The sequence below is a fragment of the Pyrus communis genome, chromosome 9 (assembly GCF_041283825.1).
Source record: "Pyrus communis isolate YQ-2024b chromosome 9, ASM4128382v1, whole genome shotgun sequence".
Taxonomy (NCBI): domain Eukaryota; kingdom Viridiplantae; phylum Streptophyta; class Magnoliopsida; order Rosales; family Rosaceae; genus Pyrus; species Pyrus communis.
The window spans coordinates 822,145-839,870 of NC_142573.1; the positions used below are offsets into that span (position 1 = coordinate 822,145).

A 17,726-nucleotide genomic window follows, 5' to 3' on the forward strand; every position below is an offset into this window, starting at 1 on the left:
GACCCAACTAACAGATCTAAGTGCCCCTACACAAGTTTTTCTCATTCTCATGATTGGTCGACACCATATTCGACTACTTACTAGCAACGTTCATGGGCCCTAACAGCACCATCCATAATAAGCCCTCTCTGTACCTTAGGCATAGGTCCAGTCCAACTTTTAAACCCAATATTTGAAAATTTTTAATTTCAGTTTTTTCTTAAAATTAATTGTATTATTTTGTTCTTCACAGATTCACAATCACAAACCATGAATTATAATTCGAAAACGACGGTCCCTCAAAAGAAACCGTGGCTTGCGGCCGAAAACACAGGAAACCGTGGCGCGGTTTTTAACCGTGGATTACCGTAAAAGCCCGGCCCATAAACAGAGGCCGCTGGGTCCCACACATGGGCTATTCAGCCCACCATTGGCCCACGATTCTATCAGGCTACAACGAAAGAGGAGAGGGAGAGAGGGAGAGAGAGAGAGAGAGAGGAGCGTGTGGTAAAAGGCGTAGTTCCACATTTTCTCTCGCATACAACGAACGAAGGAACAGTTCTTAAGGTCCTCCTCCTCGGCTGCTGCTTCTCCTCCTTCATTTCGATCTCCGAGCTCCGGGAGCTCCTTGACAGTTCTATCTCAGACGACGTCGCTTTCCCACTGTGAGTTCCTATTCAATCCCTCTCTCTCTCTCTTTTTCCCTCTCTCTTTCTGATGCCTCCCCAGATCTGTGCTCCCCTTTCGACTTAGGGTTCGTGTCTGTTTATCTGTGATCGTTCCAATCCAAATTTCAACTATTACTGCGGTCAAAATTTGAACTTTATGTTTGTTCCAATCGAAAAATGGTACCCGCGATTCTGTTTCGGTGATTGATCTTACAGTGCTTTGTTTCCGTTTTTTTTTTTAAATTATGTATTCTTTGAATTGTTGTAGAATTATATTTCGTTTTGTTGCAGTTATTTTGTTATCGTTATTTTGTTAGTGTGCGCAGTTCCATTGTTCAATTGGAGGTTTAATTTCAGCAGATGAGTTGTGCAATTTTATTTATGTTTTGGGATTTCGGTAATTGACAGGAATATTGACTGAAATGGCTGGAGGAGCGATCCACCAGTTATTGAGGAGGAAGCTTCAGTCTCATTGTACTGTAAGATCTTCGTCCCACCTCGTTGTCCTTTTTGTTTTCTTCGGCATTCAACGTTTCCAGTCATGACGCTCTACATTACTTAATTTGAAATTTATGGTAGCATCCGGAAATTATTAGGCTTATGTTAGTTTAACTTTCATTTGTGCGTTATGTATGCTTTTTAGAGTAAATGCCATTTGCATTTTGCCATTTAAATTTTTTGAAAAGAAGGAAATCAATCATATATGTTAGTAACTCCGTATCTAACTTAAGTCTCTCTTTACCTTTTTTCTTGTGGAAATATCGTAAATCTTAGTTCTAGATTAGCATAATAATGGTTGTTGTATGCCACTTAATTGCAGGCCTCTCCATTATTGGCTTCCCTAATACATAAGAAAGATGATGCTGGCTCTGCTGGGGCAAGGTCCCTCAGAGCACTTGCGCTCCTTGGAGCAGGTGTTTCAGGACTGTTAAGTTTTGCAACTGTTGCATCTGCGGATGAGGCTGAGCACGGATTAGAGAGCCCAAACTACCCCTGGCCTCACGCAGGAATCCTTAGCTCATATGATCATGCTTCGTGAGTTAAAACAGAATCCATGACGTGTGTGTGTGTGTGTGTGTCTTTTTGATTATTTATTTCTTGTGAATAGAAGTTGTTTTTTACTTGATGCAACCGAAGCTTAAAGGTGTCAAGTCTTATAATATTTTGAGCTCTGTCAAGTCTTATAATATTTTGAGCTCCGTTGTTTTTTGCCAAATGTTTTGGTTTATATCTCTAGACTTCAGATTTTCCCCTACACTCTGGTACCCTTCAAGCAAGAATCCCATATTTATTGTATCTGAAATGTTATATCATGATGTGGGTTGTTGATGGTTGAAGTTCAATTTTTTTACTTGCAGGATTCGTCGTGGTCATCAGGTTTACACACAAGTCTGTGCATCCTGCCATTCCATGTCTTTAATATCCTACCGTGATTTGGTGGGTGTTGCTTATACCGAAGAGGAGACAAAGGCTATGGCAGCTGAGATTGAGGTAACTGATGGGCCGAACGACGAGGGTGAGTTGTTTACTCGCCCTGGTAAACTTAGTGATCGATTCCCGCAGCCATATGCAAATGAGCAGGCAGCTAGGTTTGCTAATGGTGGAGCATATCCTCCTGATTTGAGTCTTATTACAAAGGTGCTCTCAGTCTTCTGCTAATAAATTCTTATTGATTTGTATTTTTGTATTTCCCGTGGAAATATCTCACCCATATCCTTGCAGGCTCGTCACAATGGTCAGAATTATGTATTTGCCCTTCTCACCGGTTACCGTGATCCTCCAGCTGGTGTTCAGGTAACTTCTATTCTTAAATTTATTCTGAAAAAAATTTGTCAATGTCGTGAAAAAGAAAGAAGGCTTACATGTTTATATGAATTTGCACTATCCTGATTTTGTAGAACTATTGCAAAATGTATATATGGCCATTTACGAAGCCAACTAATACCCCATCTATTTCTGAGTTATGACTAAAATGGAAATAACATTTTGTATGTTTGTTGGGCCTCTGGTCCCTGTTGTGTTGTGCTGTTGTCGTTGCTAATTTGTTGTTTGGCTGTGTCCGGTGTTTGCATCAATCAGTGTTGTAATTATATTAGATTAGATTTGAATGGTGAACATCAATCTGTTGTTTAGTTCCATCCTACTGAGAATTATGTTTATTTATGGAGTTCGCGAATTTGTGGTTCTTTGAAATGGAGGTGATGTCCTCTAATTCTTGTCAACTGCAAAATGTTATCTGGTCTTTGTAGATCCGAGATGGCCTGCACTATAATCCGTACTTTCCTGGGGGAGCAATTGCTATGCCTAAAATGCTTAATGATGGTGCTGTTGAGTACGAAGATGGTACTCCTGCAACTGAGGCTCAGGTTGGTTTATGGTTAAAGTATCTGTATATATTACGTGCGAATCTTATTTCTGAATGGTTGCTCAAACTAATCGAAAATTGCTATGTTGCAGATGGGTAAAGATGTTGTGTCATTCTTGACATGGGCCGCAGAACCAGAAATGGAAGAGCGAAAACTCGTAAGTTTCATTTTGCAATTTCCCTCATCGACAATGGTGAAAGCCTGAAACTATTTAAATCCTGACACGATGAGCCTTGAAAATACAGATGGGATTCAAATGGATCTTTGTTCTCTCTCTGGCGCTACTTCAAGCTGCATACTACCGGCGCTTGAAGTGGTCAGTTCTCAAGTCCCGCAAGCTGGTTCTCGACGTTGTCAACTAAGCCGCCTTGCTTTGGTTTCTTTCAATGTTTTGCTTCTGGGAGGACCTGTTTTGGAAATAATTTTTTTTTTTCTTTTTCACATTGTAATCAAAGGCTTTCTTTTCTTTCCATGTCAAATTGGCTCGAATCCGAAATTGGTGATGGAGTGACCCTAGGAGTGTCGTTTTAAGAGAGAATAAGCTACTCCATACGCAATGAATATTTAATTTTTTTTTTCCTTACTTGGGCATGTGAATTTTGATTAAATTTTCTTCAAGTGCCAAATTCTACTCGTTGGATTACAGTTAGTCTTCATGTGTGTAAGTATATATTGTTCCATTTTTTAGATTGAAGACAATTATTTTATTTTATTTTATATTTTTTGGGTGCAACGCCCAAGTAACAAATAATACCAAAAGTTGGGCAAAAGACTTGTATAGAATTGGTTCACCGCCACATACCGTTTGGATCTAATAATGTATTGTTTTGTGTGAGTTTTTTCTCTACATGGTAATGCATTATTGGACGAAGGATTTGTCATTTCTAATTTTGGATCCTATCCTGACCTTACTCTTTGGTGCATAAGGACTAGAAAATCCAGATTGTTCGAGCGAGAGAGATTCGGGCACTTAGTTTGATGTTATAGTTAGCTAATAGCTAGTAGAGCAGCTGCTTTCGGAAAGGTCCATAAATGGGCTCTCTATTTAGAAAGATGCTTAAGTGTAGCCCAACTCTGTCAGGCCCATAGTCTCGATAAAGCCCAATCCAATATTAAATTCTAGAAGACGTGAGGAATCAGGATGAGAAGTAAGATGGATTGGTGGCGAATCACAGGCATGAGATTATTGATTGAGGCTGACTCATGACCCTTATCTGTCAGAGGCCCACGTGGCAACATTTGTTCCCTACAAATTATGAATCTCAAGTGCTTGCACCTCTGTTTAATTCGTACAAGTAAAATAATGGTCCCTAATTTATGCACATGTCTGTCTACATTTGGTACGCATTTTTTTCTATTCTTCCGTTCTTCGCTTCGTTCAACACAAAAGTCAAAGATACCAAGGTTTTGCATGAGGAGAATATCGGTGTCCAAAATTACTTTCTAAAATTTTTTAGGAAAACTAACGAGAAATTAAAAAAAAAAAAAAAAATTTAATGAAAAACGATAAATGAAGGTATAGTAAATAGTACCAGATAAAGGTAAAAATATGATTTTTCATTAAAAGTAAACAATACCGATAATGTTTCATAAAAACTTCAATTTTTTTTAGCGACGAAATATGTACACCACTCGGGGTGGAGTCATAATTCTTTAATAATAGGTCATTATATAAATCAAAAAAGTTTTATTAGACCATTTCATCAAACACTAAGTAGGCACTTGCTAATTTTGACCTACATATGTTGAAAACTTAAGCCAACATGTGTCATTCGTCATTCGTAAAACACCTATTAGACTCTTACAAAAGTGTAAAACTCTGGATATTTCGGCTACACCCAATCTCATTAGAGTCACATAATAAACACCTAAAATTATACAATAGGTGACATCTTAAAATCTCCCATTTCTTAATTAAGCACTTCCAAGTTCGAACTAAAAAATACGCACACACACACACTATTATTAAAAGAACCCTCCTTGTAATTTTTTTTTTCAATTTTGCCCTCACTTTCGATACGAAATACTTGCACAAAGAGAGCAAAATAGTAATTTTGTATCTTTTGCCCCCTTTTTCCCCTATTTGGCCCCTATTTTTTAATACACAATACTTACGTAATGAGGGCAAAATAGTAATTTTGTATCTTTTGAGAAAATGACAATCATATCCCTATTTTTCCTATTTTACCCTCACTTTTGATGCACAATATTTACATAAGGAGGACAAAACAATAATTATGTAATATTAAGATAAAATATGTCATTTTTAAAATTTTAAAAACTAATCACACTTCTTAATAAAAAAAACAAAAAAAAAAAAATGAAATTATTCACATACACAAAGTGTGTGCTCATTGGCTAGTGTTGATAAAACAAAGACAAGTGTAAGCTTTTTGTCTATATTTTTCAACAACAGAACCCTCCTTGTCAACTTTTTGCCACTTTTTTCCAATTTTACCCTTACTTTTGATACACAATATTTGCACAAGGAGGGCAAAATAGTAATTTTGCATCTTTTGCCCCCTTTTTCCTATTTTGCCCTCACTTTTGATACACAATACTTACATAAGCAGGGTAAAATAGTAATTTTATTATTTTTTGAGAAAGTGACAATCATATCTCTATTTTTTCTTATTTTACCCTCACTTTTGATACATAATATTTACATAAAAAGGATAAAACAATAATTATGTAATATTAATATAAAATATACACTTTTTAAAATTTTAAAAACTAATTAAATTCCTTAATAAAAAATAAAAAATAAAATAAAATTGTTCACATATACAGAGTGTGTGCTCATCTGTTAGTATATATAATTGGCTTACAAAAGGTGATGCGTTTGTCTGACTGTCATCTCTCGAAACAATCCACGCGTCGATGCGCTTATGAATTGCAGGAAAAGTCAGGTGGTCCAGTCCGACCACTCCTCCAATCAAGTCGTACCGTCAAACCAACACCTTGGTCCGCAAACGTCACGCACTTCCGGGCCACCGTGCCACCCACATTCCTCAACTGTGCTGAATGACCATATTACTTGTTTTGGCTAATCTCGTTGGTACACGTGTGGACATTCTCGAACGTTCTCAATCACAATGTAGGAAACTTCAATTTCCACTTCGGTTGGAAAACATGATACTTTCCCCCTAACGTAACTCCACGTGTCCCTCCTTTTTGTGCGAGTGCTTCCCACCCTCAGATGCCTGGTTGGCCAACATGTGGGTCCAACTCAGAACTCCAGAACATGGAACTCAATTATACTTTTAATACACGAGAACAACTTATATGAAACATAGTTATCGTGATTATCGAATAATTTCTTGTATGAACAAATAAAATTACACATGATATGATTCGGATCAAGAAGTTATAATGGTAGTAAAACTATTTTATGTAAGTCATTCTTGTTATATACCAACAAACTTAGTGTATATTTTATATTATTACATACAAAAGCAGGATTGTTGACACACTCATTTTTATCTCTCAAACATCATTGTACTTTTTGTTTGTTGTTGATAATGTGAGAACACAATCATACATTGGTGAATGACCAAATTATGTAAGGACTTATGAAAAGCTGGGAACTTCTTATATTACCAATTGATTTTATAGTGAAACCCTCAATTTTCTTCACGGTATCAGAGTAAGTTTGCTCACATGTGAACTTTAACGGCCACACGTGCTCTATGTCACACTTTTTATGTTGTCCACCTATTAGACTTTAAAATTCATCACGTATGACCAAACATGCAAGCACTTATAAAAAATTAGGCTACTCTTAATTTGTCACTTAATTTTATGATGAAACAACTTTCTTTATATTAATCATTTTTAATTTATTAGATTTCACTGTAAAAAATTAAAAAGGTTATATGAGAATAAAATAAATGTGTTAGTATTTGTTTTTAGTATAGCTTATACCTAAGACATACCAATTGGTCCAATTACGTCGTCAACGCTTATCACGACGCATAAAATAATATAAGTGAGGTTAGAGAAACTAAATTTAAAAACAAAAATTGTAAACTAAAAAAATATGTCATTAATAGAAATGAGCACGTCTTTCAAAGTTTAAGTAATAAATCAATCATCAACTTAAATGTTTTTTACTTTTTAAAATTTAATGTTCAAATTTAATCTTCTTAACATTACTCAAATAACATATATTTATGTGTTTTATATATAAAAATTCTTCCTAGATACGCCAAACTTTAGGCGGGCCCTGCAAGCAAACGAATCCGCCAATGGGTAGTCACAACTGCTGGAGTGGTGCCCTAGACACGTGGTGGTTCCGCACCCAGCCACCACGCTACTGCTATGATTATCGCTTCTGTCCTCCGGAGACGAGAGAGAGAGAGAGAGAGATAGAGAGAGAAAGGAGAGAGAGAGAGAGACAGACACACAGACAGAGATCAGGCATCCGAGGGAGAGGAGGGGAACATCGTACGAGGAGGGTGGATGGACGCCGGAGATGGATGGCGCGTGGCAGGCGGTGAGACTGGTGCTCCGGATAAGACGATAATCAACCAGATAATGCTCAGATTCCGGCCGATCGCTCCGAAACCGGCGGCTGGCGGCTCTTTCTCCGGTCCGACTTCGGTGGATGGTAAAACCGTCCTTTCCGCAAGCAAGAGAGTAAAGAGGAAGTACATTAGGGTCGCGAAGGACCCTAAGAATAATAACAGCGCTAGAAAATTAATCAACAGTGGATCTTCCACTGATGATAATCCGACGGATGTCGTCACTCTTCCACTGATGCCGGAAAAAACAGACTCTCTAGGTTTTTCAGGTAGTGGATCTTGGGATAACAGGGAGATTCCTACGTGGATGAACCTAAACCCTAAGATGAACTGGTCCGTCTGGAACGAGGACAGCCGGTCCAGGACAGATCGTGCGGCGGTGGTGCCTCGTGTGGCGGCGGTGGAGTCGTGGGTGACGGTGGAAAGCGTGACAGACACGTGCATGGAAGTACGAGGGTTAGGGTATACGGATATGGAGAAAATGAAGAGTTTGGATAAAGACACGTGTCCGGGGTTTATATCGGACGGCTCTAACAAAGTGCAGTGGGTGAACGAGGCCTACAAGAGGATGGTGAGCTATGTGGAAGGGCAGTCGCCGCCGGCGGAGGTTGTGGTGTGGCTGGCTACGAAGGAGAGCCTGCCGTACGCTCACCCGATGTTCAGTTGCCGGTTGAGGCTGCAGTACTCCACGTTGCAGAAGGAGAAGTGCTCGAAGACGGTGCCGTGCGATGTGTGGAGGATGGAGTGTGGATGGGCTTGGAGGCTGGATATTAAGGCGGCGCTTGGTTTGGGTCTTTAAACTAGAAGGAGCAGAGCCGGAGGGAGCAGAAGGTGCTAATAAAAATCAGGTATATGTTTATTAATTCTGGTTTTTAATATAAACCGTTGAATAAAGCAAACTACTAAACGATAGACTAACTAACTCGCACATGGAACAAAGCTCAATCTCTCATGATAGAGTCTTTATATGTGTCACTTTTACTAGTAAGTGTAAAAACACGAGGTTCTGAAATATATCAGGTGCTAGTCAGACGATAGATAAGAGCTTAGGCGAACTTACCAAAACATTATAAACATATAATTACAGGGGTAAAAGCTTTGGTTTACTTTTCTTTTGGGACTCTTGGCTGGTAAAATTTTGTATCACAATCAAAATATAGTTTCGGAGACATTATTCGTCAAATAAATACTGAATATGTGATGAAAGCTTACAGGGAGTAGGTAAAAGCTTTTGTTTCGATCTAAAACCATGGAAAGGGAAAGGAGGAGAGGAAGAGAAGTTCAAACAAAGCAACACGTGGTTGCTCTCCTTGAGCCACACCTAGCGTCTATGTTGATATAGATATAGATAAAGATATATATATATATATATATATATAATTAAAGGAGCTGATGGAAATATTGTCTTTTATTGGCTGCTGCGTGTCATACATTTTCCTGTTGTGAGATGTTTTCAAGAACCCCACGTATAATTAAGTAGTATTTTTCTCTACTAATTAAGTAGTTTTTATTTTTTTATAAGAATCAAATTCTTATAATTGGTCGAATATTTTGAGTCTAGCGTGGTTGATATATTTCAAATTTTTGGTTCAATATATTAAAATTACGAGTTTAATTTCTATTAAATAATTGTTAAACCATGTACGAGAGAAAAGCGAATAAATAATTATAAAATAGGGAAACAATAGATGGATGCCACAATAGATAAAATAAAGGTTTAGTTTTAGGTTGCTCAAATTTTTTTAAAAGCAGTTTCTTAAAAAGTTGTTGTTCTAATTGTGTTTGGTAAATGAATTTTATTTTTATTTTAAATCATGGGTCCAAAACAGCTCTACACATTCTTCTTTAAAAAGTTTTTTTTTTCTTTGGAGGCAACTAAATAATACCAATTAATAAAACTTTCATAATAACAATTCTACTCCCATCATTTTATTTTTTGTTAAAAGTACTTATGACACTATAATTTACTAAACACTTACCTACTTTACAAAACTTTCTTACGCCTAACCCCAATCTAGCCCTAACGTCTCTAAGGCATCCCTCCAAGGCCGGAGTTTGGGTATATGCCCAACTTTTAGATGGTCCAACAGCTTATAAAGTAATGCTATACAGCCTGATATACCAAACATAGGCATCTCCAAACTTAGTAAATAAATTACACATAAATATATACAATATTCTGTCCTTGGAACCTTATAATTCTAATGTAAACAATAAAAAAATAAAGCATTAGGAAATAGTATCATTCAATGGATATGCAGTAATGCGGTAAACTTACCCTGAACCTTCAATTACAAAATAATGGGAGCATTTTAGCTCTTCCATATTAACTGTGATGTATGCTTATCACACGTTTTTTAGGCTGTCATGTGTTCTCCCACTTGATTATAATTGATTAACTTATGTAATTTATTCCAAAAAAAAAAAAAAAAAAAAAAATTCAAAAATTAGACCTACAATTGAAACTAAAATAATAAAACCAAGTTCATCGTTCTCCCTTCAAAAATGCAAATTAAAATCGCCAGAAGTTAATCACAAAGCAAAGCATACTACTCAAATTTTCCAAAAAAAAAAAACAACCACCTGAAAAACAATCAGCACAGATATTTGACGTTGGAGTGAGTTGTCCTCGGCTGCGCCACCGCCGCAGAGTCGTCATGTCGTCATAGTGCCCCTCCTTACGATCCCCAGCCTCGATGGCCTCAAGGGCCTCGTCGCCGTCACCCACAACCTCCTCAAACTGAATTTGCTGGTGGTGTCGTGCTCTGCCTCTTCTTGCTCAGGGTCATCTACTGGAAGAACGAGAGTCGCCCGACCTGCGACTCAAAAAGTAAAAAAAAAATAGAAAACTAGGGGCCTACATGCAGATCGTTTCCACCTGTAACACGAATGTTCACCAATCCCAGCAATAAAAGAATAACTTTTTTTACTTTTCATACATTTTTAATTTTTGATTGTCGGATTGAATGGATTAGAAAAAAATTAAATGATACAAATTAACAAAATATGTGTGAGATTTAAAATTAGGGATGGATATCACACTCCATACAAAACGGAGCGAGAGAGATAAGGCTTGGTAGACGGCAAGGGATATGAGGTTGCTTTGGGCGACTGTTTAGTTTTTTAATACTATTTTTGTTTTAGTTTTTAATTTTTGAATTTTTAAAAATAAATTACAAAAGTTAACCATAGTTTGAATGAAAGGACACATGGTAGCTTAGAAAGTTTATGATGAGCATATACCACAGTTAATGTATATATGAGTATGCTTGTGAAGGATTGCTAAACGGAAAGAGACTATATATATATATATATATATATATATATATATATATATATATAGATAGATAGTTATGAACCTTCTCTTGCAACTATAAAATAATGAATTTGTCTTTTTTTTTTTTAGGTGACGAAATGTGTCTTAGATTTTAAAATGTTCATTTTTCTTTTCAAAAAAAATGTTCTTATGGAACGATACTCTTTGGATCTATATTTACAAAGAATTGTTCTGCATTAAGAAGGAGAGGAATCCAACTCCCTCCGACATTGATAGCATAGTGTTTTGCTCAATCCGTAAGTCGAATTAGAACAGGAAAGTCTTTAGTTAATTGAAACAGTACATTTTAAATTATTTTGCGAATTTTCCAGGTTATACATGTTATATTTACTTTCATATATTGGTAAATTTGTACAATTAAAAATATGAAACTTTCAAGAAAAGGATTTGGGCTAAGTTTATTTTAACAAAAAATCATGCTATAATTTTATTTAATGAAAAAGACTTAAATTTTAATGAAAATTTCTTGAACGTTAATAAAAATGACAAAAGAACTTAAATTAATGGTAAAGATATAATTTTAATATTAAAAAATTAAAAAAAATGACACGCCGGACCGTGCGTCCTCACACATACTATTTATGAAACTGACTACGCTGTTTATGAAACTTAACGGTACTACATTGTTTATAAAATTTATTACATTTTTTATGAAAATTAACGGTACTATACTGTTTATGAAACTTAACGGTATTAGATTATTTATGAAACTTAATGGTACTACACTGTTTATAAAACTTAACTGTACTATCTTGTTTATGAAACTTAACGCATGCTGGGCGCACACATTTATATTTTATGTTTTTTTATCTTTATTATTAAATAAAATTATTAGATAACTTTTAGTTAAAATACAAAATTTTGAAATTATTTTCATTATTTTTTTATAAAATAATACTATCAGAAATAGTAGATCTAGCTATGAATTTACAACTTTGACAAATAAAAAGCTGCGGATTTACACCAGATATTTTAAGAACACGTGGCAGCACTTGATCACAGGTATCACGTGGCAGCGCTCGATCACAGGTATCCAATATTGGAAAATTTTCTATTCCATAAATGGAAATTAAACCCAAAATAAACCTAAAAAATCTTGCCCAAAGATTCACTTGTCCATCCGGCCAACCACGCGTCCATATCGTAAAAGCACCAATTTTATCTCTCTCACTCGCACAAACTCCACGTCGTTCGCCTACCCTTCTAATTGTTGGCGTGGGTGAGAGCCCGTCCACGCAAGTGTGCGCGTCACGTGGTGTGTCTCGCGTGTAAACTTTTAATGTTACTCTTTCGCAAACCGAATTTTGATGTTCTTGGCGAATGGAAGACGACCACGTATTTGATATCTCGAACCTCCCCAAAGGCAACAGAAGTACGCTATGCTCGAGGCAGCCCCACGTCGACGTCTGCTTTTGAAAGTGGCTGACACATAGTGCTCCCTCATTGGATGGGAGAGAGGGACATGAGTTATAGTGGGCCCCACTGGGGGGGGAAATGGTTTTAACCACTTGGACCCCGTCGTTGTTTCGGAGCTGCAACCCTAGCCCGTGGTGGGGAAGGGGCGTTGGTACTACTTCACACGCGCTTCCTCTCACGTTTCGTTGTTACTAACTTCTGCCTACCGCCCATTAATATAATAAACGCTAGTTGTAGCTTCCATTTCGGCGAGAGAGAGAAAGTGGAGAGAGAAAGATTGTGTAAAGGTTGTTGAAATGGAGGGCGGAGAACGGCGGCGGATGCTAAGAAGAGATGGTGGGGGGCAGGATAAGCCTGCAATCGTGAACGCGAACATGCTTAGATTTCGGCCGATTGCACCGAAACCGGTGGCGAACAGAGCCGGAGAGGTTGGTAATAACGAAAACTCGGTTTCCACTATTTTGACGAGTGCAAGAAGAAAGAGAAAGTACGTTAGGGTTTCCAAGAATAATGCATGTAGGGCGAAGAACAAGGATCCTAAGCGCGTGGTGACGACGCTGCAGCTCTTGCCGGAGGAAAACGATAACAACGGCTCATCGAACGGTGAATCTTGGCGTCCGTTAGATCCTACGGTGACGGACAATAATAACGATAGAAATAACAACAATAGTAATCCTACTGGTAAAGAAGATGAGGGCTTAGGCCTAGGAATTCCCATGTGGTTGAGGAATTACATGGGTGGTGGAGGAGGATCAGATCCGACGGAGGGGATGCGGCAGATGGTGGCGGTGGAGTCTTGGGTGACGGTGGAGTGCTTGAGAGGCACATGCATGAATGTGCAAGGTACGTTTGGAAGTTTTAGGAGTAGGGACGCGGCGAGGATGATGAGTGATCTGGAGGGTGACACGTGTCCTGGTTTTATATCGGACGGTCAGAACAGGGTGCAGTGGCTGAACGGGGCGTTTAAGAGGATGGTGAGCCAGCAGAAGCGCGCAGGGGAGATAGCGGTGTGGTTGGTGGTGAAAGAGAAACTGCCGTACGCGGATGCGTCAGCGTTAATAGCGTGCCAAGTAAAGCTGCAGTACACGGTGGGTAAGGACAAGTGCTCTCGAACTGTGCCTTGCGATTTGTGGAGAATGGACGATGGAGGATTTGCATGGAGGCTCGACGTTAACGCTGCTCTCACTCTGGGCCGTTGATTTGAAGTCGTTTGTAATCGTATTTATGGATAAGATTCGTACAGATTATCACTAGATTATGGAATGGAAGCTGAAGATCTCAGGTATATAATTTGCATTCATATATATTATACATTTTTGAGTTAGTTTGGCCATTAACTTCGCCAATTAAATTTAATTTAAGTGCGCAAATTAAGATAAACACGGATTAAGTACTCCTAAACGAGTAGCAGAGCAAGCTATAGCTGGCAAAACTTTATTTGTGGTGTAGGTGGGACAAAGTTAGTGATATAAACCATTTCGTTTTAGTTTTCTGCTTTTTAATTCATTGGTAGAGTCGTGCAGATCCAGTAACTAATTAAGTAATTATTCAAATTAACAAGAACCAATGTTTAAACACCAGGATAATTTAAAAAGAGACTAGGTTAATTTATGACCATAACTCTTATATATTTATTGTATTAATTAAGCTTGAGCCAACACTAATCCCCTTTTTTTTCTGATCATCTTGCCAGGTAAGATAAAGAGAGACTGCCCTATTCTTTCTATCCTGCTGGTAATGCCAACTTTAGCCACAGTCATCTCATCTACATCTAAACCTTTAAATTAATTTGATCCTTCTATGTATAACCTTCTGGCTGGTTGGCTTAGATGGCATCATGCTTTTGGTGCACTTCTTTGCCAGAAACATGATGTTTATACTAATTCATAGGCAAAACGAAACGATTAACAAATTGTGTATATATATTTATCTATCTGAGAATATCATCTCTAATGATGGGAAAGTCAATTACTAAGTTGAACTTTTGAACCCTAATTAGATTCCAGTGTTCAATCAACAATTGGTAATTAATCTGCATGATGTTATTTGTCAATACTTGAAAAAATAGTTCTTATATACATACATACATACATATATATACACACACATATGCACATAATTAATAAGAGAAATAACTTCTGTTCCTGGTTTGCATTCAATAGAATGAATTAGAAATAGAAGGAATAAGAAACTACTGTTTTTAAAAATAAATAAAATTAATTAAAATCACAAATATTTGGGAGGAGATATATATATATATATATATATATATATATATATATAAAAGAGAGACTTACATGAGCCGAGAACACAAAAATGGTGGCATTGTCCCACGCATATTACGCATTTTTATATGCTTTAACTTTTTGACTTGGTGTCATAATTAATGAAAGCATCTTAAATTTAGTGACCTTATTTCATGTAAGTAATTTTTTACATAGAACAGGGGAGATGATTGGAACAATTACTTGGTATCAGATAGATAACTAGTATATTGTCATTTATTCCGTGTGGATATTGATTGTTCCCAGTAGAATTCTACTATTTTTTTTCCCTTTTTTCCTTGGGGGTGTGTTATAAAAATAAAATTTTCCCCATTGTTAAATTCGTTTGCTGATGAAAAATGAAGAACTTGCGTTGTAATTCTTAAACTAAGTACCTAAGTTACTATTCCTTTGGTCTGATAAGTACTTAAGTTGCTGCATATTATTACACTTTAATAATATTATTCTTTATTTATAAATAAGAAATTTTAAATTCAATTCTTGTTAAATAAAAATATAAATCAAATTATTATATAACTAATCCGAGTTAGCTCACTTTTTCACCTGTAGACTTGCATTTCCTTCACCTTACATCATGACTGCCAGGAAAATAACTGCCTTGCATTGTAGCTCGTTGAATATCTCTTGTCCCGCTGGTTGTAGTATCATCTGATAACATCAGTCTTCTCATTCACTTTATTTGCATGCATGACATGTTCAACGAGTTAATTGGTTCAGAAGAAAAGTCAGAAATGTTTGGATTCATGGAACCAGCTGGAATGTATAAAATATTATTATATTTTATCGTATACTGTATACTTGATGTGATCTCAATGATACAGTGAAAAAAGTGCCAAAAGTAGAAATATCAGCTAAAACTGTAGCTTGTCTTAGTGCTATATTTGGAATTTTGGATCTCTGCCCCGGGAAATTGTTTAAGATACATAGAGTGGACTACAGAAGAAGCTCATATATTTTGTGTAATTCTTTTAACTTTTGGGATGTGATATCTACATATTTTTTTTACTTCACATGCATTTATGTTAATTTCTTTATTTGATATTTTTTAATTCATCTGATCTGATAGTTAAAATTTAAAAAAATATATGAGAAGTAAAAAAGGATGTGTAGATAGTAAATAATGTTTATTTCTTGTTAATTATTATTTTCATTTCTTGTTAATTATTGTTTTATGCATATAATAATTAATGTTTAATTTTTAATTTTTTTTTTGCTAGAATTATTGTAACAGGGCTTGATCTTTCCCGAGGAGGCTGGCTAGCTTCTGTGGATCTGAAGAATAATTGAACACTGGTCTTGAAAGTGTACATACTGGTAAGCACGAAGCAGTACGTACGTATTAGATATTGAATTATCTCAATGCCAAGAAACCGCATTGAGTTGAAAAAAAGGGATACGTAGCTATATATATATATGGCTATATGCGTACTCCACTTCTACTGTACGTATACTCTTGATTTAGCAGCAAATTAAAGCAGCTGCTGATGAAATCCTTAAAGGTTTGAGTACGTACATATATAATGTATGAGCAAGTAAGGTATGTAAAAAACCGCTGGTATGTTTATGTTTTTCTAATGCGCAATAATGCACATGTTATCATCAGAGATTAATCGATGTCCAATAATTATGTATATTGCTTCTTGATCTGTCTCTGAATTGTTTCGTTTCTTTTCTTAAATTTTTTTTCCATTTTTGGTGGATAATTACGTATGTAGTTTCATCATCAGCATGCAGTAATTAAAAGAAAGAAAATTATAAAATACACTGCAATGACTTGAAAGGAAGGGATAATACAATCTGCTTAGCTAGACAAATAAAACAGGAATTTACAGTCTAAATTAATTGCAATATGCATTCCAAGCTAATAAAACCTAGCAAAACTAGCAAAACATAAGATTCCCTTAATTTCTGCTTAATAGAAAATCAGATACTTAATTAAAGTTGGGTGTTAATTGGATTTTCATTTTAGTCATCCTAATTAGGTACTTTATCTTGAATGGGTACGAAATCTCTCGTAGGTAATTACAAACTCATAGTGTTTAATCGTGTTACTCTTAGATGTGTGTGTATATATATATTCAAACTAATGTAATTAATCAAAGGAATAAAATCAAAATTCAATCCAACAGTTGGTTTAATGAAAAATAAATCTTATTTATCCAAAGATTAAAATCTAAATGTCAATTTGATAACCATTTCATCTTTTAATTTTTAGTTTTCACTTTTTATGCTTGAGATATAAAGTATAGGAGATAATGGATGAATGAAGAAGCGTGGTGGGAGGTGAGGATGAATAAGATGAACACAAAATCTCGAAGGCGAAAACACAACTCAAAATAGTTTTTTGTTTTAATTTTCAATTTGTGTACGTTACCTTATATATTTCTTCTACATCTATCAGACTGTCCTTTCTCCACCCTTATTCGTCATTCTTTCTCTTATGTGCTTTCCCCATAACAGATGCATAAAGATAAAAAACTAAAAACTAATTACAAATGAAATGGTTACAAAAAAAATGTGCTAAATATCTCAAAGTAACAAAGGCAATAGCCCGTCTTCCTTATTTCTTTTCCTTTATTCTTTCTTGCTTGATATTTTTAGTGATGATCCTCTTCTCAATATTTTCTTCATTCCTTCACACATATCATCCTCCATAACATACCATCAAGGCTGCATGCACTGTAATCAGTATCTCGATCGTTCTCTTGAAACTCTTTCTCATTCAAGGATATTGCCTGATGCCAACTCTCCTTTTGCATGTTTCCCTATCTGACGGTCACTCTCTTTCAACAAACATCGACAACTATTTCTCTGTATCCACTTAATTAGCTCAATGTTTCTTTTGTTTCTTAGGACTGGATTGGAACAGATAATCCATTATATTCAAAGTATGTTGAAGAAAGAGATAAAATTGTGTCTAACTTGAAGATAATATAAATTACTCATTAATGAAACTTATTTATTCTAATTCCCCGAAATAGTCCAAAGCGATAAGTTAATTCCTTTCGTATCTAATCTCTATCTGATTCCTTCAAAATAAACGTCAATATACTTTTAAGTCTTCTGGATTATCCATGAAAGTCCAGTTCTAAACATCAAACTGATGCCTTAAGAGTTTTTCATTAGAAATTGCTCACAAGTTTGACTTCCAT

At 36.0% G+C, this 17,726-nt stretch overlaps 3 protein-coding genes across 7 annotated transcripts; all 3 read left to right on the forward strand.

Annotated features, from left to right (window-relative positions):
* The first annotated feature begins 244 nt into the window (after positions 1-244).
* Positions 245-3,662, forward strand: LOC137739412 (cytochrome c1-2, heme protein, mitochondrial). Its single transcript, XM_068478979.2, has 8 exons — positions 245-644; positions 1,056-1,126; positions 1,468-1,682; positions 2,006-2,285; positions 2,370-2,441; positions 2,897-3,013; positions 3,105-3,170; positions 3,259-3,662. The coding sequence occupies exons 2-8, from the start codon at positions 1,070-1,072 to the stop codon at positions 3,373-3,375; spliced, it is 924 nt and encodes a 307-aa protein (XP_068335080.2). The 5' UTR covers positions 245-644; positions 1,056-1,069; the 3' UTR covers positions 3,376-3,662.
* A 3,554-nt stretch (positions 3,663-7,216) lies between these two features.
* LOC137741186 (uncharacterized) lies at positions 7,217-16,220 on the forward strand. Of its 4 annotated transcripts, XR_015966716.1 has the most exons (3): positions 7,217-8,384; positions 13,983-14,023; positions 15,792-16,220. XR_015966716.1 is itself a non-coding variant. In XM_088700229.1 (2 exons), exon 1 carries the CDS (start codon positions 7,475-7,477, stop codon positions 8,333-8,335), a length of 861 nt encoding a protein of 286 aa, XP_088556355.1. In that variant the 5' UTR covers positions 7,217-7,474; the 3' UTR covers positions 8,336-8,384; positions 15,792-16,220. The 4 variants fall into 4 exon arrangements, 3 of the variants coding, with proteins under 3 accessions (XP_088556355.1, XP_088556356.1, XP_068337094.2); XM_088700229.1 differs by lacking the exon at positions 13,983-14,023; XM_088700230.1 differs by lacking the exons at positions 13,983-14,023; positions 15,792-16,220 and adding an exon at positions 8,744-9,032.
* LOC137741184 (uncharacterized) lies at positions 11,924-16,220 on the forward strand. 2 transcript variants are annotated; one of them, XM_068480992.2, is made up of 3 exons: positions 11,924-13,571; positions 13,983-14,023; positions 15,792-16,220. In XM_068480992.2, the coding sequence occupies exon 1, from the start codon at positions 12,586-12,588 to the stop codon at positions 13,486-13,488; it is 903 nt and encodes a 300-aa protein (XP_068337093.2). In that variant the 5' UTR covers positions 11,924-12,585; the 3' UTR covers positions 13,489-13,571; positions 13,983-14,023; positions 15,792-16,220. The 2 variants fall into 2 exon arrangements, with proteins under 2 accessions (XP_068337093.2, XP_068337092.2); XM_068480991.2 differs by lacking the exon at positions 13,983-14,023 and having other exon boundaries at positions 11,931-13,571.
* Positions 16,221-17,726: the final 1,506 nt, after the last annotated feature.